Source organism: Bubalus bubalis, chromosome 6 (genome assembly GCF_019923935.1).
Source record: "Bubalus bubalis isolate 160015118507 breed Murrah chromosome 6, NDDB_SH_1, whole genome shotgun sequence".
NCBI classification, from domain to species: Eukaryota; Metazoa; Chordata; class Mammalia; order Artiodactyla; family Bovidae; genus Bubalus; species Bubalus bubalis.
Window position 1 is genome coordinate 80,463,368 of NC_059162.1, and position 23,067 is coordinate 80,486,434.

The window sequence follows — 23,067 nt, forward strand, 5'->3', positions numbered from 1 at the left end:
TAGTTTCACTGAGGTCTCACCATTTGGAAAGACAGGGAGAGGTGGGACTCCAAGTGAGTTCTGCTTGACCTGTTGTATATAAGCTGTTCTGTACCAGGCTGCCTGGCAGAAATAAGACCACCCCTTTCCCACCTCGCTCCTCCCTGCCAAGCAAACAGCAGATGCCTGATACATTCACCAAACAGGAGAACACCTGCACGAGTGCCACGTGCCACAAAACCACTATTAATGGATCAGATTTCTGAGTTTAATGTGTACCTACGGCTTATCCTCTAGGCACCACGGGGATGTTAGCTTGATGTCACTACTTTCCGTGACCTGCCATATAGGTTCAGGGATACGACAGCCCTTGGTTAAATGCTACAGATTTTGTGGTGTATTTGGAATTACCCGGAATGTCAGTGTCTTCCACTCCTTTTGGTGTATTCTATCTGCACAAGAAACTATTTTTCATTCCTTGGGGATAACGGGAGCCAATTATTGTGAAAAATGAAAGAAAGGAAGCCCTTAGCTAGATTCCTAGGCTTTTAGATACTGACACCGCACTGTGCCTTTTATCTCGGCTGTTGCTTCACGTGCCATTTTACTAAGACAATGGGAGGGCTAATGCAGCACTGGAAATGTCATTCAGAATTGCAATTTTGTACTTAAGTGGTTTCTACCAGCAAGGAAGGTGGGGGTGGGGTGGGGTGGGTGGAGAGAAAGAGGGGGATGGGGAGAGGAAAGGAGGGTGGAGGGAGGGAAGGCGATAGAGACACAGAGAGGGAATGAGAGAGAGGGAGAGAAGAGACAGAAAGGACTCAGTATTTCTGCTGAATAAGAAATTCTTTCTGTTGAACTTTAGTAGCCTCAAACCTGTTTTATTATTCAAAGGAGAAGCACAGAACTGCCTGGCAGAATGAAATTTATGCAGGTTCAAAGGTTTTTCTGGAAAAAAGGCAGAAAGTCAAAGAAGCTGAGAAATTAAAGTTCTGCTTTGACTCTCCATAGAAACCTGAAGGTTCTATTTAGTTAGTGGGAACAATGTCATTCAGAGCCCAAATTAAGAGTCCCTGGTTTACAAATCAGAGCTCTGGCTTCTCCAGTTTTCCAAAGGGATTCAGAAGACCTGGCTGTCGTGCAAAAGGCAGCATTGGTTGCTCTAGAGAATATCCCCTTCTGCATTTTTTAGCACAGGTGTGGAAGCACACTGCTTGAAGACTTTGTTTTCAGGGTAGATGTGGAGAAGGCAGAATAAAAAAAGCACAAATGCATTATTTATGCATTTATAAAAAGACCTGATTCTGGGAAGAAAAGAAAGATTTCTGGAAAATTGAACAGGTGTGTAAGGAAACAAAAAGACCTGACAATTAGAGGAAAGGATCTACACTTTCATTTTTGTGGAATGGTGACAGAACTACCTAGACGGTAGGACACAGCTGTTGTTCTCTGTTGTCACAGAGAATGGGACAACAAGCCATGGGACACTGGGAAGGTGAGATGGCACACGGTGGCCATGCCACTGGTACCACCGTGGACTTAGCACTCAGAGTCTCTTTCACAACTCAGTGCCTATCCTTCCTGAGCATCCGACAGGCACTACAGGCAGCTCCATGACTTTGTACACACTAGCCCCTTTGCCTCTAATAGCTTTTACCTCTCACTTTTCTTTAATCATCCTTCAAGGCCCAGGGTAAGTGTTGTCTCCTTGGTAAAGCCTTCCCAGGGCTGGGGGATGCCAGATGACAGTTGTGGACTCTCGCCAGGTCCCGAGAGTATGTGGCTGAGAGAGCCCATAACAATCCTGCTGTTTGCCAACAAGCCTAAAGAGGCAGTAGGATCTAAGAAGATGCTGATTCACTGAGAACCAAGTGCGGTGGTAAGCAAGTACCACTGAAATAATCTGACCCCTTATTCATGGAGAAAACCCAGGGGGTTATCTGTGTGCCCAGAGGTTATCTGACGTATGATGACGTATCTGGGAATGCTGAGCCATAAGCCAAAATCTCTTGGGGGCTCTTGTAAAGGTGTCATGTTGGAATGTGTCTTTTTGGAAAGCTATGTCAAAATAGTTTACTTGAGCACAGAGTAGGAAAGAGGAAAGGGTGGGTGTGAGCACTAGCCCCTGAGTACATCGGGGTCCACAGGGCTTCAAGGGCAGGATGCCAGATCTTACCATGATCACTTTCTGTTCCTGAGCGACCCCAGTAGCGACGCCTCCTTTCTGGACTGTGTGCATGACGCTCGATGACTGCGGCTATAAATCGAGTATTGCTGACTGTGGAAGGCAAGGATAGTTAGTCACACTTGGGCCAGTATCTTCACTGTATTAAGCACATCTGCTCTAAGCAGGCTCTTTCACATGAAAGGGGTTGTTATTTGTTAGAGAGCCAGAATGAGTAATTTTTAAAAAATTCTGAGGATTAGGAAGTTGCTTTTAGGACTGGGGCAGGAGGAGGTCCCTAATTACATATCTTCAACATTCATCAAGATACTTTCCATACGGTTGTAGGCCAAAGCATCTCACCACAAATGGAGCTCTCTTTTGAAAAAGAAGTATTCTTTTTGTCCTCCTGGGTTGTATACATTAGTTAAGGGATTTAAAACATGCATACCTGATGACTCCCTTTCTAAAATGCTATACTGGAAAGTAATGAGGAGGAGACAGAAAGGGAAGAGTAGGGGGTTTCAGGTCAAATGTCCTTAATGGCACAAAGAACACTCTGAATTCTTTGGAGATTTCCTAAAACAAAGCAAAGACCTATGCTTCCTCCTAACAAAAATGGGGGATCAAAAGAATCCCGTCGTGTCAAAGCATCTGAAATTTTAACACAAGAGAGCCTCCCGCTGGCGCGTCTGGGACGGCGGCGGTGCGGCCACTCACTGATGCCTCTGTCCTCAGGGCCGTCGTCATCCCTTTCATCTCTGTCGTTCTCCAGGTTGGACATGCGCACCGACATCTCTACCAGTCGTTAAAAAGAGAGACACAGGACTATTTAATCAAACAACATCACCCGCGTTAATACCCGCAGAGGACTCATCTGATGGCTGGGTGACCGCATTCCATCAAGAGTGAACTGAGGCCTTATCTCATTTTGTTTTTTTTTAAAGGAGGAGGGAGCAGGAATCTGAAGAGGGAGAACAAGAGGTGAATAATCCAGAGGAACACCTGAGATTGATTTCTGGAGACGGAGGAGAAAAGAAGTTGATTGAGGCTAACAAGTCTTTCATCCTCTCCTGCACCAACTCGATGGACATGAGTTTGAGCAAACTCTGGGAGAGAGGGAAGGATAGGGAAGCCTCGTGTGCTGCAGTCCATGGGCTCGCAAAGAGTCATATACATCTTAGTGACTGAATAAGTACCCGAAACAGAGGGAAGGGGCCTAAAACCATGGCTGGCTGTGCTGATAAAATGGTGCTACAGAATCTAGAAGCCAAGCCTAAGGTAACACTGGATGGCTGTCACCCTCAGTCGAATCAAATCTTACCAAGAGGAAAGAGCTTTGTGGTCAGCTCAGTTATTAAGTCAGACAACATGATCCCATGATCCCCTGACAGGATTGGGACCACAGAGAACTATCCCAACATCAGCTGATCGCAACTGCTACCAGGCTCCTGACCAAGTCCAGGAAAAATGACGAGTGAGCCTTATCTCCAAAACTCGGGGTAACACACCCTGAAGGACTTTTAGGAGGCTAGAGATAGTCATTTGCAAGCTTTTTGCCCCTTGCAAATGAGCACAGATACCACATTTAACCCTTGATATGGAAGCCATAATTACTAATTTCTCATCTTGTCAAGTTCGTATCCAGGTTGGACAGTTCTTATCCTATTTTAAGAACTGTGATCATCACTTTGAATGTGTGTTCATTCACACATATAATAACGGCAACAATAGAAAGACTCATGTTCTTGCCAGTAGTGGCCTGGGCTATCTTTGGTCTGTCCATCTTTTTTGGAATAGCAAAGACAGCACATTTGAGCTTAGCGAAGAACACACTTTCCCACTGAGCCTCCCAACTCCCTTCTTCTGACTTCTTCCAGAGTCAGGCTGAGGTGGGCTAAGGAGCCATGTAAGGAGAGACAGAATCAAGGGATTTTCTGGAGAATCGAATGGGGCTTGCAGGATTCAGGCCTTAAAGAATGAGCTATGAGCTAAAGGAGAGAAGCAGGCTTTGGGGGACTTCTGAATCTATTCCACAGAAGCAGAAAATATAGGGCTATTCTTAGAGTTGCTTAAAGGCTTACAACTAGTCACTGTCCTTCTAGCCTGGGGACAACCCCGGGGAGACTTCTGCTTCCTGGAGGAGCTTTGGGGTTCATTTCAAGCTCACCTTGGGCAGCAAGAGGAGACATATGCTGATGACTCCGGCGGTGAATCTGATGGCGGTATGCGTACACAGCCAGGACTAGGACCATGATGCAGCCCATAATGCCTCCAGCCACTGGGCCCACGGGGGCACTTTTGATCATGTTCAATGTGACCACCTCATCACCTTGATTAAAACAAACAGATAGATTTCCCTTGTAAAGATTTCCCAAGTGTAGTAGCAGATGGGGATGGGGGTGAGATGGAAAGAATCTAGCAGGAAGGGGTTGAGTGAAGATATGTAAGAACAGCTGCTTTAAGGCTTGAATTTCATGAAGAAGTCGCACCAGGATGGAGGAATAGGGCTTCCTTGAATTTCTGGTTCTCAAATTAAATGTTGGTTGCTTGGCAGAGCAAGAATACAGTTGGCAAGGACTGGTAAAGTAAGCGAATGGATGAGAATCACTTAGACATGCAGTCTAAGGGCCCAGCTCTGGGTGTGGGCTCCTCTTAGTACAGAGGTGAGGGAGGGTGACGTGTGCCTCTCAGCAAATATTTTCTGGACCTGGTGTCATTTATTTCAGTGGATCTGTTACGTTATCTCCAAAAAGTATCCCATTTCAAAGCTTATGGGCTCCCTTTAAAATACTATTTGCACTTTTCAGGCAGGAAACTGCAGGTGGGAAATATAAAGTGACTTCTAGGAGCAAGGTCACTCCTGTCATGTCCCATCCTGGTCCGATAGTCATACGTGGGCTCAGAACCCTTCCTCACAAAGGAAAAGCTTTTCTTCCTCAGAAAGGCTCACGCAGAGAGATGTCAAAACAGGCATTCACTGAAGTTTTAAATATCTATTCACCTGCGGACCACGCTTGAGATGCTTGTGCTGACTGCAGAAAGGCACAGAGAAAATCTCAGGTAGTATTTGAGGGGTAGGACGCAGGTAGTATTTGGGGGTTTTGGGGGGCCTGATCCCAGCGGTGTTCCTCCCAACAATGTCTCTGTCCCCCACCTAAGTCGCCTGCTGCACTGGACAGGGCGGGCTTTTGTTGACCTCAAGGCCCTAAATACTGATTTGGAGCCCTAAGATGTCTGTCTGCAAAAGTCGTGAAGGAAGGACGCAGCAGGAAAGCAATGTCCACGGGTCACTCTGCCCATCACCAGCCCTGCACTCCAGACAGCTGGGATTCACATTCATACAAACCCCATAGCTCAGCTGCTCAGAAATCAGACCTGATATTTCTCAGAACAAGCTTTATGGGAATGCATTTCAGGCTTGCAAAACTTGGCAGGAAAGATGGCTGCTCACTGCACAGGAGAGCTAGCCAGCTTTGAAAGTAATTATTTGCCTTGGTTTTGCAACTCAAAACTACTGGCAAAGGAACCAGGGAAGTAGGGTAGGGAATTATTTTAAGATCTGTGTTCTAGTATAGAGGCCAAAAAATATGTTTTCAAGAATCAAGTTATTCTGGGTTCCCCCAAAACATTACCTATTGATCCCATGTCATCAACATAGGGACTTTTGGCTCCAACGATCCCCCCAAAGCATTCTTTCTGGGGTGCACAGTAGGATTTGTCCAGGTGAGTCTTCCCATCGCTGTCCACCATGCACCATTCACAGTCCAGCACACCGAAGCAGTCCCTGCCAGAAAGACAGTGCTGAATGTTCAAGAAAGCAGTGTCAGGCAGGAGTGAGCACATAGACTTGGGCATCAGACAGCTCTCAGGGGTCCATGACTCACTAGAGCTAGAACTCCCTAAGCCTGAGTTGCCTTTCCTTATAGACGGAGCATGGCCATTGTCTGCCAGGGGAGAGCTGTCTAACATCCCTCGACAGCCTGGAGCTGAGAGAAATAGACTTGCCCTCTGTTACTCAAACCATGAAGTCCACACATCATGGATTAGTGCGGGGTCACTTAAAATCATCTTAAAAGACCACACGGCCCCAAGGTTTGTTAGACTTTGGCCTAACATCCTCCAGGTTTATGGTTATTTAAAAAAAAAAAAGGAAGGAAGGAAAAAAAACACCTGATTAATCAAGTTTGGGAAATAGTGATCAGTTAAACATTTCTTTACTGCCAATTTCTTAGAACTTTTAATATGTTGAGTGCATTATGACACTCTAAGAGAATATATGCAGTGTTTCTCAAACTTAATAGGCTTTGGGTAACTGCATAACACACCGAGTTAATCTATCTGATACCCTATCATTCCTCTATTAAAATACATACCAAAAGTAGAACTCGCTGCTCCTTTCACCCACTAATTTTGTTGAATCAAATGGCAGCCTGCAGCTGTCTAGCCCAAACACCCTAGGGAGGAGGTAGAGGGAGCAGGGATCATGCAGTTTTTAGTTCTCAAAACTGCCATAAAGTATACCCGTTTTCTAAGAAAGAAGAATTGAAGTGTTTCAATGTATCACACACACAGCTGAGCTCTGTTTCTAGAACCCATAATTTTCTGCTCCCTTGGCCTTGCTTTGTCATGCCATTTCCTCTCTTATGCCTCTTATTTCTAGAAAACTTTTCCACCCACAGATGAGGCTACTAATATAGGGGTATGTGTGTGTATGCGCTCATGTGCAAGCGAGGGCCCGTTAGTTGCTCAGTTGTGTCTGACTCTTTGCGACCCCATGGACCCTGCCAGGTTCCTCTGCCCATGGAATTCTCCAAGCAACAATACTGGAGTGGGTAGCCATTCCCTTCTCTAGGGGATCTTCCCGACCAGGGATTGAACTTGGGTCTCCTGCATTGTAGGCAGATTCTTTACCATCTGAGCCACCAGGGAAGACCACTAACATAGGTACATGTGCCAAATATCTGTAACAAGTAGAAACCAAGTAATGCTAAAATTGGTGGATAAAAGGCAGATAATAACAGATAACACTAAAATTGGTGGATAAAAGGCAGATAAAAGTCAGTTTTAGATCTGAAAACTGGCACATCTTTTAAAAACATCAAACATGGGGATGATGAATATCATCCAGAAAGTCCCATTGAGGCTGCTGTTCTCTGTACTTTCCGAGGCTCTGCTTCCACGGCTGCGATGCTGGCGTGAATCAGCGCTGAGCGTGCTTACCCACTCTCCGTCCTCTGACTGCACCTGCTGTTCACACACTGGTGAAGAGCATCCTGCAGGCCAGGGTCAATAGCCGTGTACGTCACTGGCTCCTGGTGTACCTCACAGCTTGGGTTTCTATGAGGGGGCAAGTCTGAAGGTTAGGACCGATACCATCTGCATTCCAAACTCATCATGCCCTTGGCGCCTGACAGTGCCAGAAAGATCTGCGTTTGAACTCTGGCTTTGTCATTTACCTGTATGAAACCTGGGGCCAATCTGGTCTTACAATCTGTCACTGAGAAAAGTAATGCTATATTATGTGTGTGAAAGGTTCCTGCATGTTTAGCAAAGGGTAAACTTGAAAACTAAGTGACTTACCAGGCATACAGCATCTGACGTGTTAGCCACTTAGTTAATGCTTGTAACAGTCTCATACTTTTTGTAAGTAGTACATACTCTCATAAAACTTTTTTAGAATTTTTATTCAAACCTGAAAGTGGGCTTCATTTTAAAATACTATGGAGTTTGAAAACTAGCTCATTGAACAGTTCCATCACTAGAATGAATCACCTTCTTATAGTTCCAACTTGAAACAAATCTATAAAAAGACTCTCAGTATAAATATGCACACATACATATATAGTCTTATATATATATCTCCCAGTATAAATATGCACATATAACATATATATGTATGTACTCAGTTGCTCAGCTGTGTCTGACTCTTTGAGACCCCATGAACTCTAGCCAGCCAGTCTCCTCTCTCCATGAAATTTTCCAGGCAAGAATATTAAAGTGGGTTTCTATTTCCTACTCCAGGGGATCTTCCTGACCCAAGGATCGAACCCATGTCTCCTGCATTAGCGGGCATGTTCTTTACCACTGTGCCACTTGGGAAGCCCACAAATATATGTGTGTGTGTGTGTGTGTGTGTGTGTGTACACGATTTTTTATTTACCTGTTCTCTGCATTGGTGAGGTTGCCAGTACACTCATTGACCTCTAGAGGGCACTCACAAGGACATTCACATTCATTTTGTTCCATTCTGAAAAGCAAAAGGAAAAGTTACTATGCAGAGGGTTGATCAACTATATATTGCACACACACTGAGGGAGGTGAAATAAAGACAACATGAGCTAGCTAAGCGGGCAGTAAATGCTACCACCAAAGGTTTAAATATTCAACTGACCTCAATCCACTGTTCTTTGGACAAGGATGTTACAAACAACAGTTCTAAATGCATTTGCAACCAGGACTTTCCTTTCCTTTAGGACACACCTGAGCACTTTATGTATATTGTACAGCTGGCATCAGTTAAGATATTCAATAGGTGGTAAACAGAGAGTATGTCCCACCCCATTTTTACCGGTGACAGTTGAGACAGAGCCGGTCTACCATGCTACAAGCACAGAAGGCAAGAGAGTCGCATGTTTCGTTGACAATGCCCACAAATGCATTGGTTCCTGGGATCCTCGCCAGTCTGTATTTAGAACAGTGACTGCCATGCACAAGGTTTGTCAAATCCCCCTGTAGACAACAGACGTGTCAGAGGTGACAGACAACAACACAAAGACTCAGCTCTACCATCCTGAAAACAGCTTACAACAAAACTTTACTTCTGATTAAAACAGTAGTTATACAGTCCTTGCTAGAAATTTGGAAAACAGAAAATTTTCTTAATTACCATCAGTCAGAGATAGACCTCATTTAACAGTGTGTGTACATTATTCTTTTATCCATGATGGCTCAGACGATAAAGACGTATGCAATGTGGGAGACCAGGGTTTGATCCCTGGGTTGGGAAGATCCCCTGGAGGAAGGCATGGCAACCCACTTGAGTATTGTTGCCTGGAGAATCCCCATGGACAGAGAGGCCTGGCGGGCTACAGTCCATGGGGTCACAAAGAGTTGGACATGACTGAGTGACTAAGCACAGCACAGCACATTACATGATATGTTTTTATAGCTCTTTCTGTAATTTTTCTTTTTTTGAAACACATAATGATATAAAATGAAAATACCTGCAAGAAGCAATAAAGACAACTTTCAGGTACAGAATAGCCTAAAACTTATTCAAAGGCAAACCTAACCAGCCAAAAACATGCACCCCCTTTACTCCCCTCATGGTCCCTTGGATAAAAAACCTCTTATTCTAGGATAACACAATTATTTAAAAACCAAAGACTCTTTAAGAGGCCAATTTTCTGCTTCCAGAATATTTAAACAATCCAACTAAAGTGAGCATCTTTTTCTTCATTCTATCACAAAAAAATGTGATAGCTGGCTTCATGAAATGTCTACAATTATCTGAAAGCCAAAGATTCTAAAGCAGTATCGTAAAGTTGAATATGGTCATTTTTTCTGCATGTGTCATATGTAGTGCGCCAATTATTTAATCTGATTCTTGTTTTCATGCCAGTCATCCCTGAGGTGTGCATAGTGAGGATAAGCCTAACTCTGAGAATCATGGCACTGAAAGGGTTTTCCAGAGGTCTCGATAAACTCTCCACTGCCTGGAACATGCCCACCTTTACAAGATAAGCAATAACATAGGCTTATCAGCCTGTTAGCTCCAATAACTAGGAATGCTCCAATTCCATTTTGGAATAACTTGGGCTGTTAAGAATTTATTCTAATTCATATTCCACTAAAATTTGCATTTTGAAAAATTTCTACTGGAGTATCCTGGCTATCTCCTAAAGGCTCAGAAAGTCATTGTACAAATGATAGCAGATACGCTAACTAAGGCAGACTTTCTATATGAGAGCCTTACCTGACAGCCTCCCTCTGATCACACTCACATTTGTCAATGTCTCCTTTATAGAAAGTGCTCCTCAAAGTATGGGGGCAGAACAGACTAATAATGACTTCCCTTGCTTTGAAAACACTAGCCTACTAATATATTCATTTAAAAAACTCTTTATTTCCCCAGACAGTTGTTTTTGCAATCACTTTTTCTAAGCTTGTGTTTAGGATTTTCATTTAACCCAATACATCTTTACAATTATTATTAATTTAAAAAATTTTTGGCTGTACCCTGCAGCATGTATGATCTTAATTCCCTGACCAGGGATAGAACCTGCAACCTTTGCCTTAGAAGGTGGAGTCTTAACCACTGAACCACCGGGGAAGTCCCTTTACAGTTACTTTTTTTAATGATACATGTAATGATTTGTGAATATAGTTACTTCTTGTGAATAACTTTTTGAATGTAGATTCTGTCATGACCCATTTTCTCTCAGCTAGGATTGTTTACAAATTAATAAGTATATCCTTAAGGACTCTAACCATATCCAGGTAAGTCTGTAGCATCTCAAATCATAAGAGAGTATTCTAAGCTAAAAACAATTATTTTTGGATGATCTACATGAGTGTGGTGCCATGTGGCCCTCTCTTCCTGTCTTTGGGAGATTACTCAGTCTCCCTAAATTCCTAAAGCCAAATTAGGTTAGTTTCTAGTCATCCGCCCTGTTTCATCCCACATGTATTTATACAAGAGTGTGGGAAGAGACTTCGGCAGACATTTCAAAGGGCTTAGATTGGATGAGTCTTTAAACAAACAAAACCAAGGCAAAATACCTAGTGTGAGACTTTAAAACATTCATTTATCCAGTCTGGGCTTTATATCCCATAACCATCAAGCTGGGGAACTGGACTGTCACGGCCTATCACTCTAGTTCCCAGGCAATGAAAACAGCTGGGCGTAACCAACATTCAGACATAAACCATGACTCCATTGCAACTCCATAGCCAGACGGGAGAGGAGAACGTGGAGGAGTCCTTACCACAAGGCTTGTGTTGAATTTATAAAACCTCTGGACTGTTCGGTCACTGAAGCTGTTGCATAGGTTCTTCTTGACAAAGTTGGGGTGGTTCAGGATGTCATTCGCTACCAGAGGCTCCTGCCAAGGCCAAGCAGAGGACAGATGCCCTGTCATTAGTGAGTCGCAGGCCACTTGAGAACCGGGCTCCAGCTTTGCGACCAGTACCTTGTGGGTGATGTGCTGCTGCTCCACGGGTGCGTGTCCTTTGGGGTCGATGAGGGTTGGATGTGCCACCAGATATCCCCTGTCCTCCATGATGAAGCACCTATACCAAGACAAGGACATCCCTCATTCACAGAAGCCGTTGCTCTATGCTTGTGGTGAGCATTTATCTTGCTAGTTCTAACACAAACTGCATTTCCTCCGGTCCTTCATTTTGCATGGACAAAATGAAGGAAGGCCGGCAGTCAGGTGACAGATACATTATTCTCGAGGCGCTGGATCACCTGGCATAAGGTTTAAGGTCAGGGAGTTATACCTGACTCCGAGTTCACCTATATACTTCATAAGAATGTGACCACCCAGACTATGTAAGATGGGCTCAATGATCTTCTGCAAGAACATGTAAAGCGAGACTCCTTTTTTCCTGGGGAGGGAGACTGTGAAAGAAGCACTTGAGTATTAACAGGCACAAAAGTAAACCATACAATTTCTTCTTTCAATGATAAACATATATAAAATACAACATGCAGAGGACATACAAAAATATATTTGATGGAAACACTAAATAAGTGAAGCTAGAACTGATTTCATCAAGACTATAGTCTGCTTTTACTCTCCATTCATCATAACAATTTGCTGTGAATCCTGCATTTCCCCACTACGGGCCAATGTGAAATTTAGCAGGAACATGAAGCACGGGCCATGAGTTGGAAATAAGAAAACTATTTTAAAAAGCGGCCTGTATTAAATCAAGGGAATGCCCTTGCTTTGATCAGACATGCTCTTTTGAAATTCAGGCAGCAAAGACTTTCTGTTCCATGAGCCTCTTTCTGGGGAAATGTACAAAGTAACGAAATGTACAAAGTCTAAGTGTCTGAAAATCTCACAAAGGCTTTGGTTTAATAACTAAGTTCACATCAAAAGTACTACCCAAGAGTACCCTCTGGTCTTTCTAGCACCCAAGATATGGGAAACCTTTAATTACTGACTATTAGAGAAATAAGAGGTTTTGGAGAATTTTGTGCCACAGTTACTCCCCTTGTTAGAAGTCAAATCTGTTTGTTTAAGTCATAAGCAAGGTGCATTTTAGAAATTAAAAGAACAAAAACCTCCTTAATAGGACACCTAGGCATTGGACTCAGTTTCTAGTACTATGACAAGGTGGCTGGCATTCCACTAGACATCCTTGTCTTTGTATTATGCAGCTAGTTAGGATACACAGTCTCTGAAGGGCTTACCTTATTTTATTGCCACCATCTTGGTTACAAACTGGTAACAAGTCCATCAGAACCTTGTAGAAGTATCTAAGCGTGAAATCAATGCCCATCACAGCCACAGTATGCCCGGAAGACAGCTGTGTACTTCAGGTAAAAAAGATCAGTAAGAATAAGAGGCGTGTCTTATTTAAAGGCAAAAATTATATTCAATCATAGGACACTGTATGGTTTCAGAAACACAGGCCCACTGTTCTCCACAATTTCTACCTTTGGAGAAACAATTAACTAAATGACTAACTTAGCTTAACATGGAGATTTGATACGAGAAAAATTTAAGATTAAAGGTAAGAATTCCTGAATAAGACTAGCCCAAAACACAGGTCAGTTGTAGAATATGGCTAGTCATAATTATTGGAAGAAAAGCTATGACCAACCTAGACAGCATATTAAAAACAAAAGACATTACTTTGCAGACAAAGGTCATCTAGTCAAAAGTTATGGTTTTTCCAGTAGTCATGTATGGATGTGAGAGTTGGACTATAAAGAAAGCTGAGAGCTGAAGAATTGATGCTTTTGAGCTGTGGTGTTGAAGAAGCCTCTTGAGAGTCCCTTGGACTGCAAGGAAATCCAACCAGTCAATCCTAAAGGAAATCAGTCCCGAATATTCATTGGAAGGACTTATGTTGAAGCTGAAACTCCAATACTTTGGCCACCTGATATGAGGAACTGATTCACTGGAACAGACATTGATGCTGGGAGATGGAAGGCAGGAGGAGAAGGGGATGACAGAGGAAGAGATGATTGGATGGCATCACTGATTCAATGGATATGAGTTTGAGCAAGCTCTGGGAGTTGGTGATGGGACAGGGAAGTCTGGTGTGCTACATTCCATGGGGTCGCAAAGAGTCGGACATGACTGAGTGACTGAACTGAACTATAGATGTTCAGACAATGGTGGGATTATTCTTTGTCAAGAATAAGGGGGTGGGGGAGATGGGTATCTGGTGGGAGGTTTAATACGTGGCTCTCAGGGTTCCTTCCAACAAGAAACCTTTTTTTCCTTCAATTTTTAAAAAATTGAGATATAGTTGATTTATAATGTATTAATTTCAACTGTTTAGCAAAGTGATTGTTATACATATACATTTAAAAATATTCTGTTCCATTATGGCTTATCAGAGGATACGAAATATAGTTCTCTGTACTATAGTAGGACATTGTTATTTATTCATTCTATATATAAAAGCTTGCATCTGCTAACCCCAACCTCCCACTCCCTTCCCTCCCCAAATGCCTCCCCCTTGGCAACCAACAGTCTTCAAAAGGAAAGCTTGAGTGACGTCATTATTTCCTTCATTTTATAGATAATGAAAAAAATCTATAGTTAATAACTAAATCTATAGTTAATCTATACACCTCATTTATTTTTTTTAATTTTATTTTATTTTTAAACTTTACATAATTGTATTAGTTTTGCCAAACATCAAAATGAATCCACCACAGGTATACATGTGTTCCCCATCCTGAACCCTCCTCCCTCCTCCCTCCCCATTCCATCCCTCTGGGTTGTCCCAGTGCACCAGCCCCAAGCATCCAGTATCGTGCATCGAACCTGGACTGGCAACTCGTTTCATACATGATATTTTACAAGTTCCAATGCCATTCTCCCAAATCTTCCCACCCTCTCCCTCTCTCACAGAGTCCCTAAGACTGTTCTATACATCAGTGTCTCTTTTGCTGTCTCGTACACAGGGTTATTGTTACCATCTTTCTAAATTCCATATATATGCGTTAGTATACTGTATTGGTATACACCTCATTTAATAGAGATCAATGGTTAACTAGTTTAGGTCATACAAAATTTAGTAAAACCAATGTTCTGCTTTCTTCCTGTAACACTATAGGGTTGGCTCTACTCAAAACCAGCTCATATTCTAGAACAAGACTCCTGGTTCATAGGCCAGTACTGTCTCCACTCAAAAAGGTTTCTCACAAAAATAGGAGCAAACATAGAAGAAGTTGGGGAGGACAACTTAAGCTTGCTAACCTTTTAGCTCTCAAACCCTGGCCTTGTTGGTTTCCATCTATTTGGCTCCTGGGATGCTACTTAACCTTTCTAAGGCTCAGCTTTCATGTCTGAAAACGGGGTTAATGATAGTATCTACGTCAAAGTGCTGTTACTGGGATTAAATGGGAGAGTGTGTTTATAGCGCTTAGCAAGCTGCTTAATATACTGAAAATACCTAATAAGGAGAAGTTACTTTAAAGAAAACCAAACATGGCTTTAAGCTCAGGCCTACACGGAGAGTAAACATTTTATTCTTTCCGAGAAATTGCTAAATATATCCGAAGCATAAGCATCTCATTGGAACTGAGGTTCTTCTTAGTTTATGTTCATGGGTAGTCGAAGGATCTTGGGTTAACTTAACCAGTGAATTCCAATATTCCTATACTGGTTAAAAATTTGAAGTTTATTCCATATGCGATGTTTCAAGTGCCCATCGTTACCGTTATTTGCCTGCCTAATTTCTTCATTAAGAAAAATACCAAAAAAAAAAAAACGATGCTGAAGCTCAGAAGAAACTTCCCAAAGTAAAATCCTCTTCTGGAAAATCAAAACTTCATAGTGAAATTAGCTTTGCCATAGAGACAACTGGTTACTGTCAACATTAATCCCAACATATTAACCCAACCCTCACCACTGACCCCTCACTCCTGTTGAAACAAGCAAAACAAAACTAGAAAAATGGACCAAGATCTGCAATGAAATTTCCATCAGGAACTTCCCTGATGGTCCAATGGCTGAGACTCTGTGCTTCCAATGAAGGGGGCCCGGGTTTGATCCCTGCTCAGGGGAACTAGATCCCATATCTCACAGCTGCGAGTTCACGTGCTGCAACAAAGAGCTAGCACAGACAAATAAATAAATATTAAAAAAAGAGAGATTTCTGAGGTTTTCCTGGGGGCTCAGTGGTAAAGAATCTGCTTGACAGTGCAGGAGATACAGGTTGGATCCCTGGTCTCGGAAGATCGCCATGCCACGGAATAACCTGTGCTCTAGAGCCTGAGAGCCGGAACCGCTGAAGCCTGTGCACCCTAGAGCCCATGGTCTGGACCAAGAGGAGCCACAGCAATGAGAAGCTTGTGCACGGCAATAAATAGTAGTTTCTGCTCACCACAACTAGAGGAGAAACCCTGCAAAGCAACGAAGACCCATCACAGCTATAAATAAACTTCTATCAGAACTTTCCTATCAGCTATTTTGGGCATGGGATGGGGGAAGACCATGTTGTGGGATTGTCTTTGAGAGGCTACTGCCTCAGAAAGAGCCCCTATTATTACGTAAGTAACTTAAATTGTACCGTGGGAACAGTTCAAAATTCAATTACAGTTACAAAATCCTTACAGGATTTGTACACTGTAGAAATAATATTTTGCTGAAGTACTAGTCAAAAGGAGTCTAAACCCCTCTGGCTTGTTCAGGAAAGAGAGATGAGCCTGCATAATGTTCACAATTGAGAGGCATTCTGGTAGGCATCTGAATACATCACTTCAGTGATTTCTCACAGAAAGCTTGTGAGGCAGTACTTCCAGAAAACCAAAGCTTGGGGAGATTCAGTGTTTGGTTGAGGTCACATAGTGAATAACTAGTGGAAGCCTGAATTCAAACTCAGTGCCTTTAACTTCAAAGCATATGTGCCGTATGCTAAACCGTTTCAGTCAAGTCCAAGTCCTTGAGACCCTATGGTCTGTAGCCCACCAGGCTTCTCTGTCCATGGGGATTCGCCAGGCAAGAATATTGGAGTGGGTGGCCATGCCCTCCTCTAGAGGATCTTCCTGACCCAGGGACTGAGCTGGCATCTCATATGTCTCCTGCAGGTGGATTCTTTACCACTAGTGCCAACCGGAAAGGCTGTATATTCCTAACCAATAGATTTTCTGCCTCCTTAGATCTGCATGGCATTCAAAAGTTTCCAAGCAATTTTAAACCATTTAACCATTTATTTAATTTCCTTTGAAGACATCGGAAAGGAATTATAATTCCTATTTTATAAATGAAAAATTAGTTTTAGAATGGTTATCGGTCACTTTTTACTTATGGCTTAGAAACCAGTATGAAATCTGGTTCTTTCTATAGTACTATAGCCGCCTTAGTTAAAAAATACAATTCAGGTTTTTGGGGACAAGTTGATTTTGCTTCTAAAATTCCCTTGCATGACTGCCATCTGCTCCCACATATGATAAACACGCTGAAGTAAAAGCATATACGTTGCCCATGGAAGTCTAGCATTCATATTTTCACCTGCATTTAAAAATGTCCATGGTTACCATAGCAACTCGTAAAGACTACCACAGGAAAATGAAACCAAGCCTACATTTCTCAGCACAACATTGCATGCTTTGCAGCGCTCTGGTGAGATTTTCACTGCCAAAGACTTGTCTGACCAGTTCCTTAATCACTGATTGTACTTCGTCATCTCTACCACACTATCTTCCTCCAAAGAGTGAACACCTAGATTCTCAGGCCACTAACAATGCTGATGAAAGAATCAGAGGACAGTTGCTATAGCTATGTAATTGATAAGTGAGCACTGAAAAACCTGTCCTCAAGAGCACAGCCCAACTGCATTTGAAAACCAAGGGAGAATTAGAGTGCTTCACGACAAGTTGAACATTAGCTTAAGTTCTCTCTTCTGACCCATTAAAACGCCAGAAACTTAAAAGCATGAATAGCGTAATAATAAAAGTAACTACCATTTATTGAGGATTTGACACTGGCAAGCATTTTACATACATTATCTATAATTTGCACTTTTTCAGTTCAATCCAGGCATTGCTACCTCTGTTTTATACACGAGGCTCAGAGAATCATGGAATATAATACTAATAAAAACATTTAACATTTATTGAGCCCTTAACTTATACGTAGAGTACATCATGAGAAACGCTGGGCTGGAAGAAGCACAAGCTGAAATCAAGACTGCTGGGAGAACTATCAACAACCTCAGATATACAGATGACACCACCCTATGGCAGAAAGTGAAGAGGAACTAAAAAGCCTCTTGATGAAAGTGAAAGAGGAGAGTGAAAAAGTTGGCTTAAAGCTCAACATTCAGAAAACTAAGATCATGGCATCCGGTCCCATCACTTCATGGGAAATAGATGGGGAAACAGTGGAAACAGTGTCAGACTTTCCCTTGGCCTACAAGGAGGTCCAACCAGTGCTGTGATTCATGGGGTCGCAAAGAGTCAGACAGGACTGAGCGCCTGAACTGAACTGAACTGAGCCCTTACCATGGGCCATGCAGTGTTCTTGGAGACTCATGTATATTACTTAAAATAATCTTTAAATCATCACTTGAGGTAGGTCCTAATATCCTTCTTTCACAAGTGAGGAAACCAAGACAAAAAAGGAACTTGTTAATAGTCATACAGACAGTAAACGGCAAATCTGCTTTTTCAGAGTAGAATCCATCTTAGGGGGAGGGCAGGTTCTCAAGTTGGCATGTGAGATCAAAGTCACTGGTACTCATTTGGAAGAAGTCCCTTTGCAGAGCCCACCTATGAACACACCCATTAAAGCTGTGGTTGCCTTGGTTGAAAACCAGAAGCAGTAGTTGACTTGCATTCTAAGCTATACAGTGAACAAAATAGAAGGTTTTAAATAATAAAAACATGCTCACCTAAGGAAAATGTTCAAACAATCAAGTCCATGGGACTGCATACTGATCAAGATGTAAGCAGATACTTATTCCTGGAATACACTCTCATTGAGTGAGTGATGGACAGGTTTTGAAACTCTTGTTAAACTTAAATAGCTAAACTTGTGTAGTCTAAATACACTATCAGTGTTTGTCGCTCAGTTGTGTCTGATTCTTTGGGACCTCATAGACTGTAGCCAACCAGGCTCTCTGTCCACGGAATTTTCCAGGCAAGAATACTGGAGTGGATAGCCATTCCTTTCTCCAGTGGATTTTCCTGACTCAGGGATCAAACCTGGGGTTCCTGCATTGCAGGCAGATTCTTTTACTGTCTGAGTCATAAACAATAACCAAATAAGGGAACTGAACCCAAGATATTTTGCAACTTGAAAGTCCATCCTATTTCCATTTGGGATGACATGATAAATATTTATAAATAAATGAGAAATTCTTCCACCCACTCAAATTCTGACAAAAACAAGTATACGAGCATAAAAATCTGCACCTCTCTGTGATCCCCCTGCCTCCCCTACAGCAAAACAATACTGTGTAGGAGGAAAAGTTAATGGTTCTTGATAATGAGTGGCAGGCGGGAGAAGCCAGATCAAGGATTAAGTCAAGGAATAAGTAAGACACACAGGTAGGCATCCTCTCCCTGCTCCAAGCATCACCTTTAAGAGCCCGATTCCAGCCCATGTCCTTGTCATCAAAGGTCAAGGTGACTGCTGTCCCCTCAAAGAAAACACCTTTGTTTACTTTTTCTCAATTGACTAGAATATATGAGAGAAAAGATAAGTCTCGCTATTCAGACAACAGTAGGTATATGCCTTATAGATGGTCTGTTACTAAAAACATTGAAAAGATTTGTTCTAAGAGAATGTTTGCTTGTTCATATGTGATGAAGCCAAATAAATACCATGCCCTGAAAAGAAATCAATATCTGGCTGGCAATAGGGCCCTGCTTACCATGGAGACACAGGTCACACTATTGAAATTCCACACAGCACTGCTTCACAATTCTTATTCCCAATGAACTAGCATTAGAATAATTCTACTGATGTCAATCATTTGATATATAATGAGCACCAGTGAAAAGCATAAAGTTAGCAAGAAAATCTGTCTCCCATAAATTTTAAGGCATCATTACAGATACCATTCAAGATATAGTCTCTATTGGTTGCTAAGGAAAAAACAGTGATTTGTACAATGAAGGGATTAAAACAATGTGTTTGACTTTCCTCCTTATCCAACATTTCACTGACATTTGTAGCTTAAATACTGAAACCTCAAAAACCTGAAATATAAAGCACCCTAAATATATTTACAGTGATACTGACATTTTATAGCATTCTTGGAAAAATCAGTTTTCAAAATGCCATTCATTTCTCAAGAGAGTGCAATGACAAAGTAAGAACAGCAGCAAAACCATCATCACAACAACAAATTCCTATATAATTCTATCGCTGCTGCTGCTAAGTCACTTCAGTCGTATCCAACCCTGTGTGACCCCATAGACAGCAGCCCACCAGGCTCCTGTCCCTGGGATTCTTCAGGCAAGAACACTGGAGTGGGTTGCCATTTCCTTTTCCAATGCATGAAAGTGAAAAGTGAAAGCGAAGTTGCTCAGTCGAGTCCGACTCTTTGCGACCCCATGGACTGTAGCCTACCAGGCTCCTCCGTCCACGGGATTTTCCAGGCAAGAGTACTGGGGTGGGTTGCCATATATAATTCTAAAGAAACTGAAATACAAGAGGGAAGAATTTTGTCTTGATACATTTTTTCCTTCACTAGCAGTACTCTTTGTTCGGGAAAACACTCTCTGATAATAATAACTGTCGATTTCTTTGATTGGTTTAAGACTGGCATTTTCAGGAACTGCTTTACTGAATCTAACATCTCTGTTTTTCTTCTTCATAAGCACCCTCATGGCTACTAACAGGGTTAAGTGCCTTTTACTGACTCAATCACATGATAACCTTGTAAGGTAAGCATTATCCCCATTTTACAGACATTGGGAAGTTTAGGAAAACCAAGATAACAGAGAAGATATTCAAATCCCAGCTTGCCCATATCAAATGTCATACCTTTGCTACTACTCCTTGCTATCTACTAGTCTATTCAGATTTTCAAAATATCCTTAATGTTTTCAAGAAATGAGTAAATAGTAGTTGAACTATTACCTGGTGGGGGAAGGAGAGGTGGATGAATTGAGAGAGCACCGATGACATATACACACTACCATGTGGAAAACAGACAGCTAGCGGGAAGCTACTGTGTAACACAGGGAGCTCGGCTCGAGAGGGAGGGGGAAATGTATATATATAGCTGATTCACGTTGCTGTACAGCAGGAACCAATACAACATGGGTAAAGGAATTATCCTCCAATTAAAAAGAAAATTAAAAATAAAGAAATATTACCTGGATGAATGAATTGTATGACTGATAGTCACTACATAGCCAGCTCCTCCAACGTCTAAGTAAGGGCCAGTTAAGGAAATCAAACCTGGATTAGCTACTGCATGGAGATACCTGATGGAGACCAAAGAAAGTCCTTACTTTAGTGTATGAACAACAACTTTGCACATTTCAAATAAAAGTGAGCTTGCAACCTAAAAAAATACTGTAAACTGTGCTTATGTTACATTTAAGTTCAAAAGGATTCCCACCCTTTATATCTGACTATAGCATCAACAAAAAGGGGTCAATAAAAATATGGAATTCTCTTTTGAAAAGATACTGAACTCAGTATATATGTGAGAATTTAATAAGCTTTTAAAAATATAGATGTTTCCGAGGCAAAACCCAAGATTAATAAATCAGGTAGGGACAAACACAACTGGGCACATAAAAATGTGCCCTGGGCTGGGAAGGGCAGGAGGACAGGCGGTAAAAAAGATGAGCCAACTCACATGTAACTCAGCTGCTAAGCAGCTCAAGAAGAGAAACACTGTTTTCATGCCCAGGTTGCCCCTTGCTATACTACCTGACCAGCTTTTGCATTTGAAAATCAGAGTGAAAATAAATCCTTGAAGTAAAAAAGTATTTTTCAGTTTTTATGTCATTTTGCATAGGTCATATATGAGCTGCAATTTGACACCATGATCATATGCAATGACAGTAAGTGTATCCATTGTGGACACACTGCATATAAGGTGGGAATCAAACCAGTAGGAACTGAAAAGGCCAAGTATAAAGCATTTCAGTCTCAACAGCTCAGTAAAGAGATAAAAGCATTGTAGACAGAGGAAGCCCACAAAGCTGCTGTTCACACTACGTTTAAAAAACAATACAAAAACATATTTTCACTGCCATGAAAAGTATCTTCTTTAAATATGACTGCCAGAAGTTGCTTTATTGTGTGTACTTATCATGTCTCTCCAGGACCAGGGGAGAACCTTTGATAATGGAAGCCCCTAAAACTCACCATTGTCTCCTAGTGGGATCAAATGCTTTGTCCATGAGGGAGCCAGGATAAATTCTGAGGACGCCATTGGGTGTTGCTATGTAACGGCGGACAATGTAAGTGTTCAGGCTACTCATTTCCATTTGTGTCATCCATTCATCTGTGACGTGGCTGGTAGCCATTACTTCATTTCTGACAGAGAACTGGGAAACAAAGGAAGACATAGCGGGGATCCTTTAAGACTCACATGAAAAGAGAATGGCCTGCTGGCAGAGCTTCCCAAAGCTCTCTTGCAGAGAAGCCAAGCCCAATTACTTCTTAAAAATCTTTCCACAGCAGATGGATACAGCCAAACTTGGTGAAAACAAAAGCTTCCTGAAATATAGCCAGTGGATGTGTGACTTGTGACTTACTCAGTTGTTCATCCTACTTAGGCTTTCTTGCATTTATGAGGAAAGAACATATAGTGCAGCATTAAATAATTAAATACATACACAGGCGCGTGTAAACACACACACACACACACACACACACACACATCCCCTAAACCTCTGCTCCTTAAACTTCATCATATTTATCTCAACCGACAGTAGGGGCACTTTACTTCATCGCCCTGGGAAAAATGGGGCTGGGAAAGTTTCTCTGGTCTCTAACTCCTACCCCGCCTACCTAGAAAGCCTCTACTGCATCTAAAGCCTGAAAGATACTCTGCATCTGGCCCACAGGGCTTCTTAATCCATCAGAAGGGTCCTCGCCGGCCAGCCTCCCCTGGGCCTCACACACTGTCTTTCTGGCTCTCCAGCTGAGAGGCACAGATCCAGAGGCTGGCTTCCCACTTCAAAGGTTCACTGCAGCAACCCCTTCCGGGCTTGCGGAGGGGAATAGCAGAAATGCAGGCCCCAGGACAGCACTCACTTTGAGCCCCGGGTTGGCAATGAGGCGGGTGTTGTCGCTGAGATAGGCTGTGTAGTGCTCCACCATGCGCTTTGTCTCTGGCTGGCTGAGGTGCTCGTAGGGGGAGGAAAAGCTGCCAGCAGACAGCATAACGGTTGGACTTTCTGAAAGAGAAGCAAACAAAGCAGGCCTGAGAACATGGGGCCTGCACCTCAGGCTCAAACAAAAGCCTGGCTAAGGCTCTGCCCATCTGTCAGCTGTAGGGGCTTAGAGTCATTCCTAAGGAAAGCAAAGAACTCCACGCTAGAAGGAGCTGTGAAGGACAAAAGTCAGATTCTCTCCCTGCAGGGAGCTTACAGTCCTGGATTCTAAAGGAGATCAGTCCTGGGTGTTTATTGGAAGGACTGATGCTAAAGCTGAAACTCCAGTACTTTGGCCACCTCATGTGAAGAGTTGACTCATTGGAAAAGACTCTGTTGCTGGGAGGGACTGGGGGCCGGAGGAGAAGGGGACGAC

The 23,067-nt window shown here is 42.5% G+C and overlaps 1 protein-coding gene across 4 annotated transcripts in view; it reads right to left on the bottom strand.

The window, feature by feature from the left end:
- The window catches only part of CACHD1 (cache domain containing 1), a 236,091-nt gene that overhangs the window by 7,503 nt on the left and 205,521 nt on the right, over positions 1–23,067 (bottom strand). For 2 of the 4 annotated variants that reach the window (XM_006059916.4, XR_006551868.2), the window contains exons 14-26: positions 22,573–22,715; positions 21,679–21,860; positions 20,673–20,783; positions 12,573–12,695; positions 11,338–11,437; positions 11,134–11,250; positions 8,715–8,875; positions 8,307–8,393; positions 7,367–7,483; positions 5,779–5,930; positions 4,314–4,475; positions 2,864–2,941; positions 2,156–2,257 (exon numbers count right to left, since the gene is read on the bottom strand). In XM_006059916.4, coding sequence (XP_006059978.1) covers positions 2,156–2,257; positions 2,864–2,941; positions 4,314–4,475; positions 5,779–5,930; positions 7,367–7,483; positions 8,307–8,393; positions 8,715–8,875; positions 11,134–11,250; positions 11,338–11,437; positions 12,573–12,695; positions 20,673–20,783; positions 21,679–21,860; positions 22,573–22,715 — 1,635 coding nt within the window. The remainder of the gene's footprint in view (positions 1–2,155; positions 2,258–2,863; positions 2,942–4,313; positions 4,476–5,778; positions 5,931–7,366; positions 7,484–8,306; positions 8,394–8,714; positions 8,876–11,133; positions 11,251–11,337; positions 11,438–12,572; positions 12,696–20,672; positions 20,784–21,678; positions 21,861–22,572; positions 22,716–23,067) is intronic. The other 2 variants (XM_025288542.3, XR_006551869.2) reach the window with 1 other exon arrangement.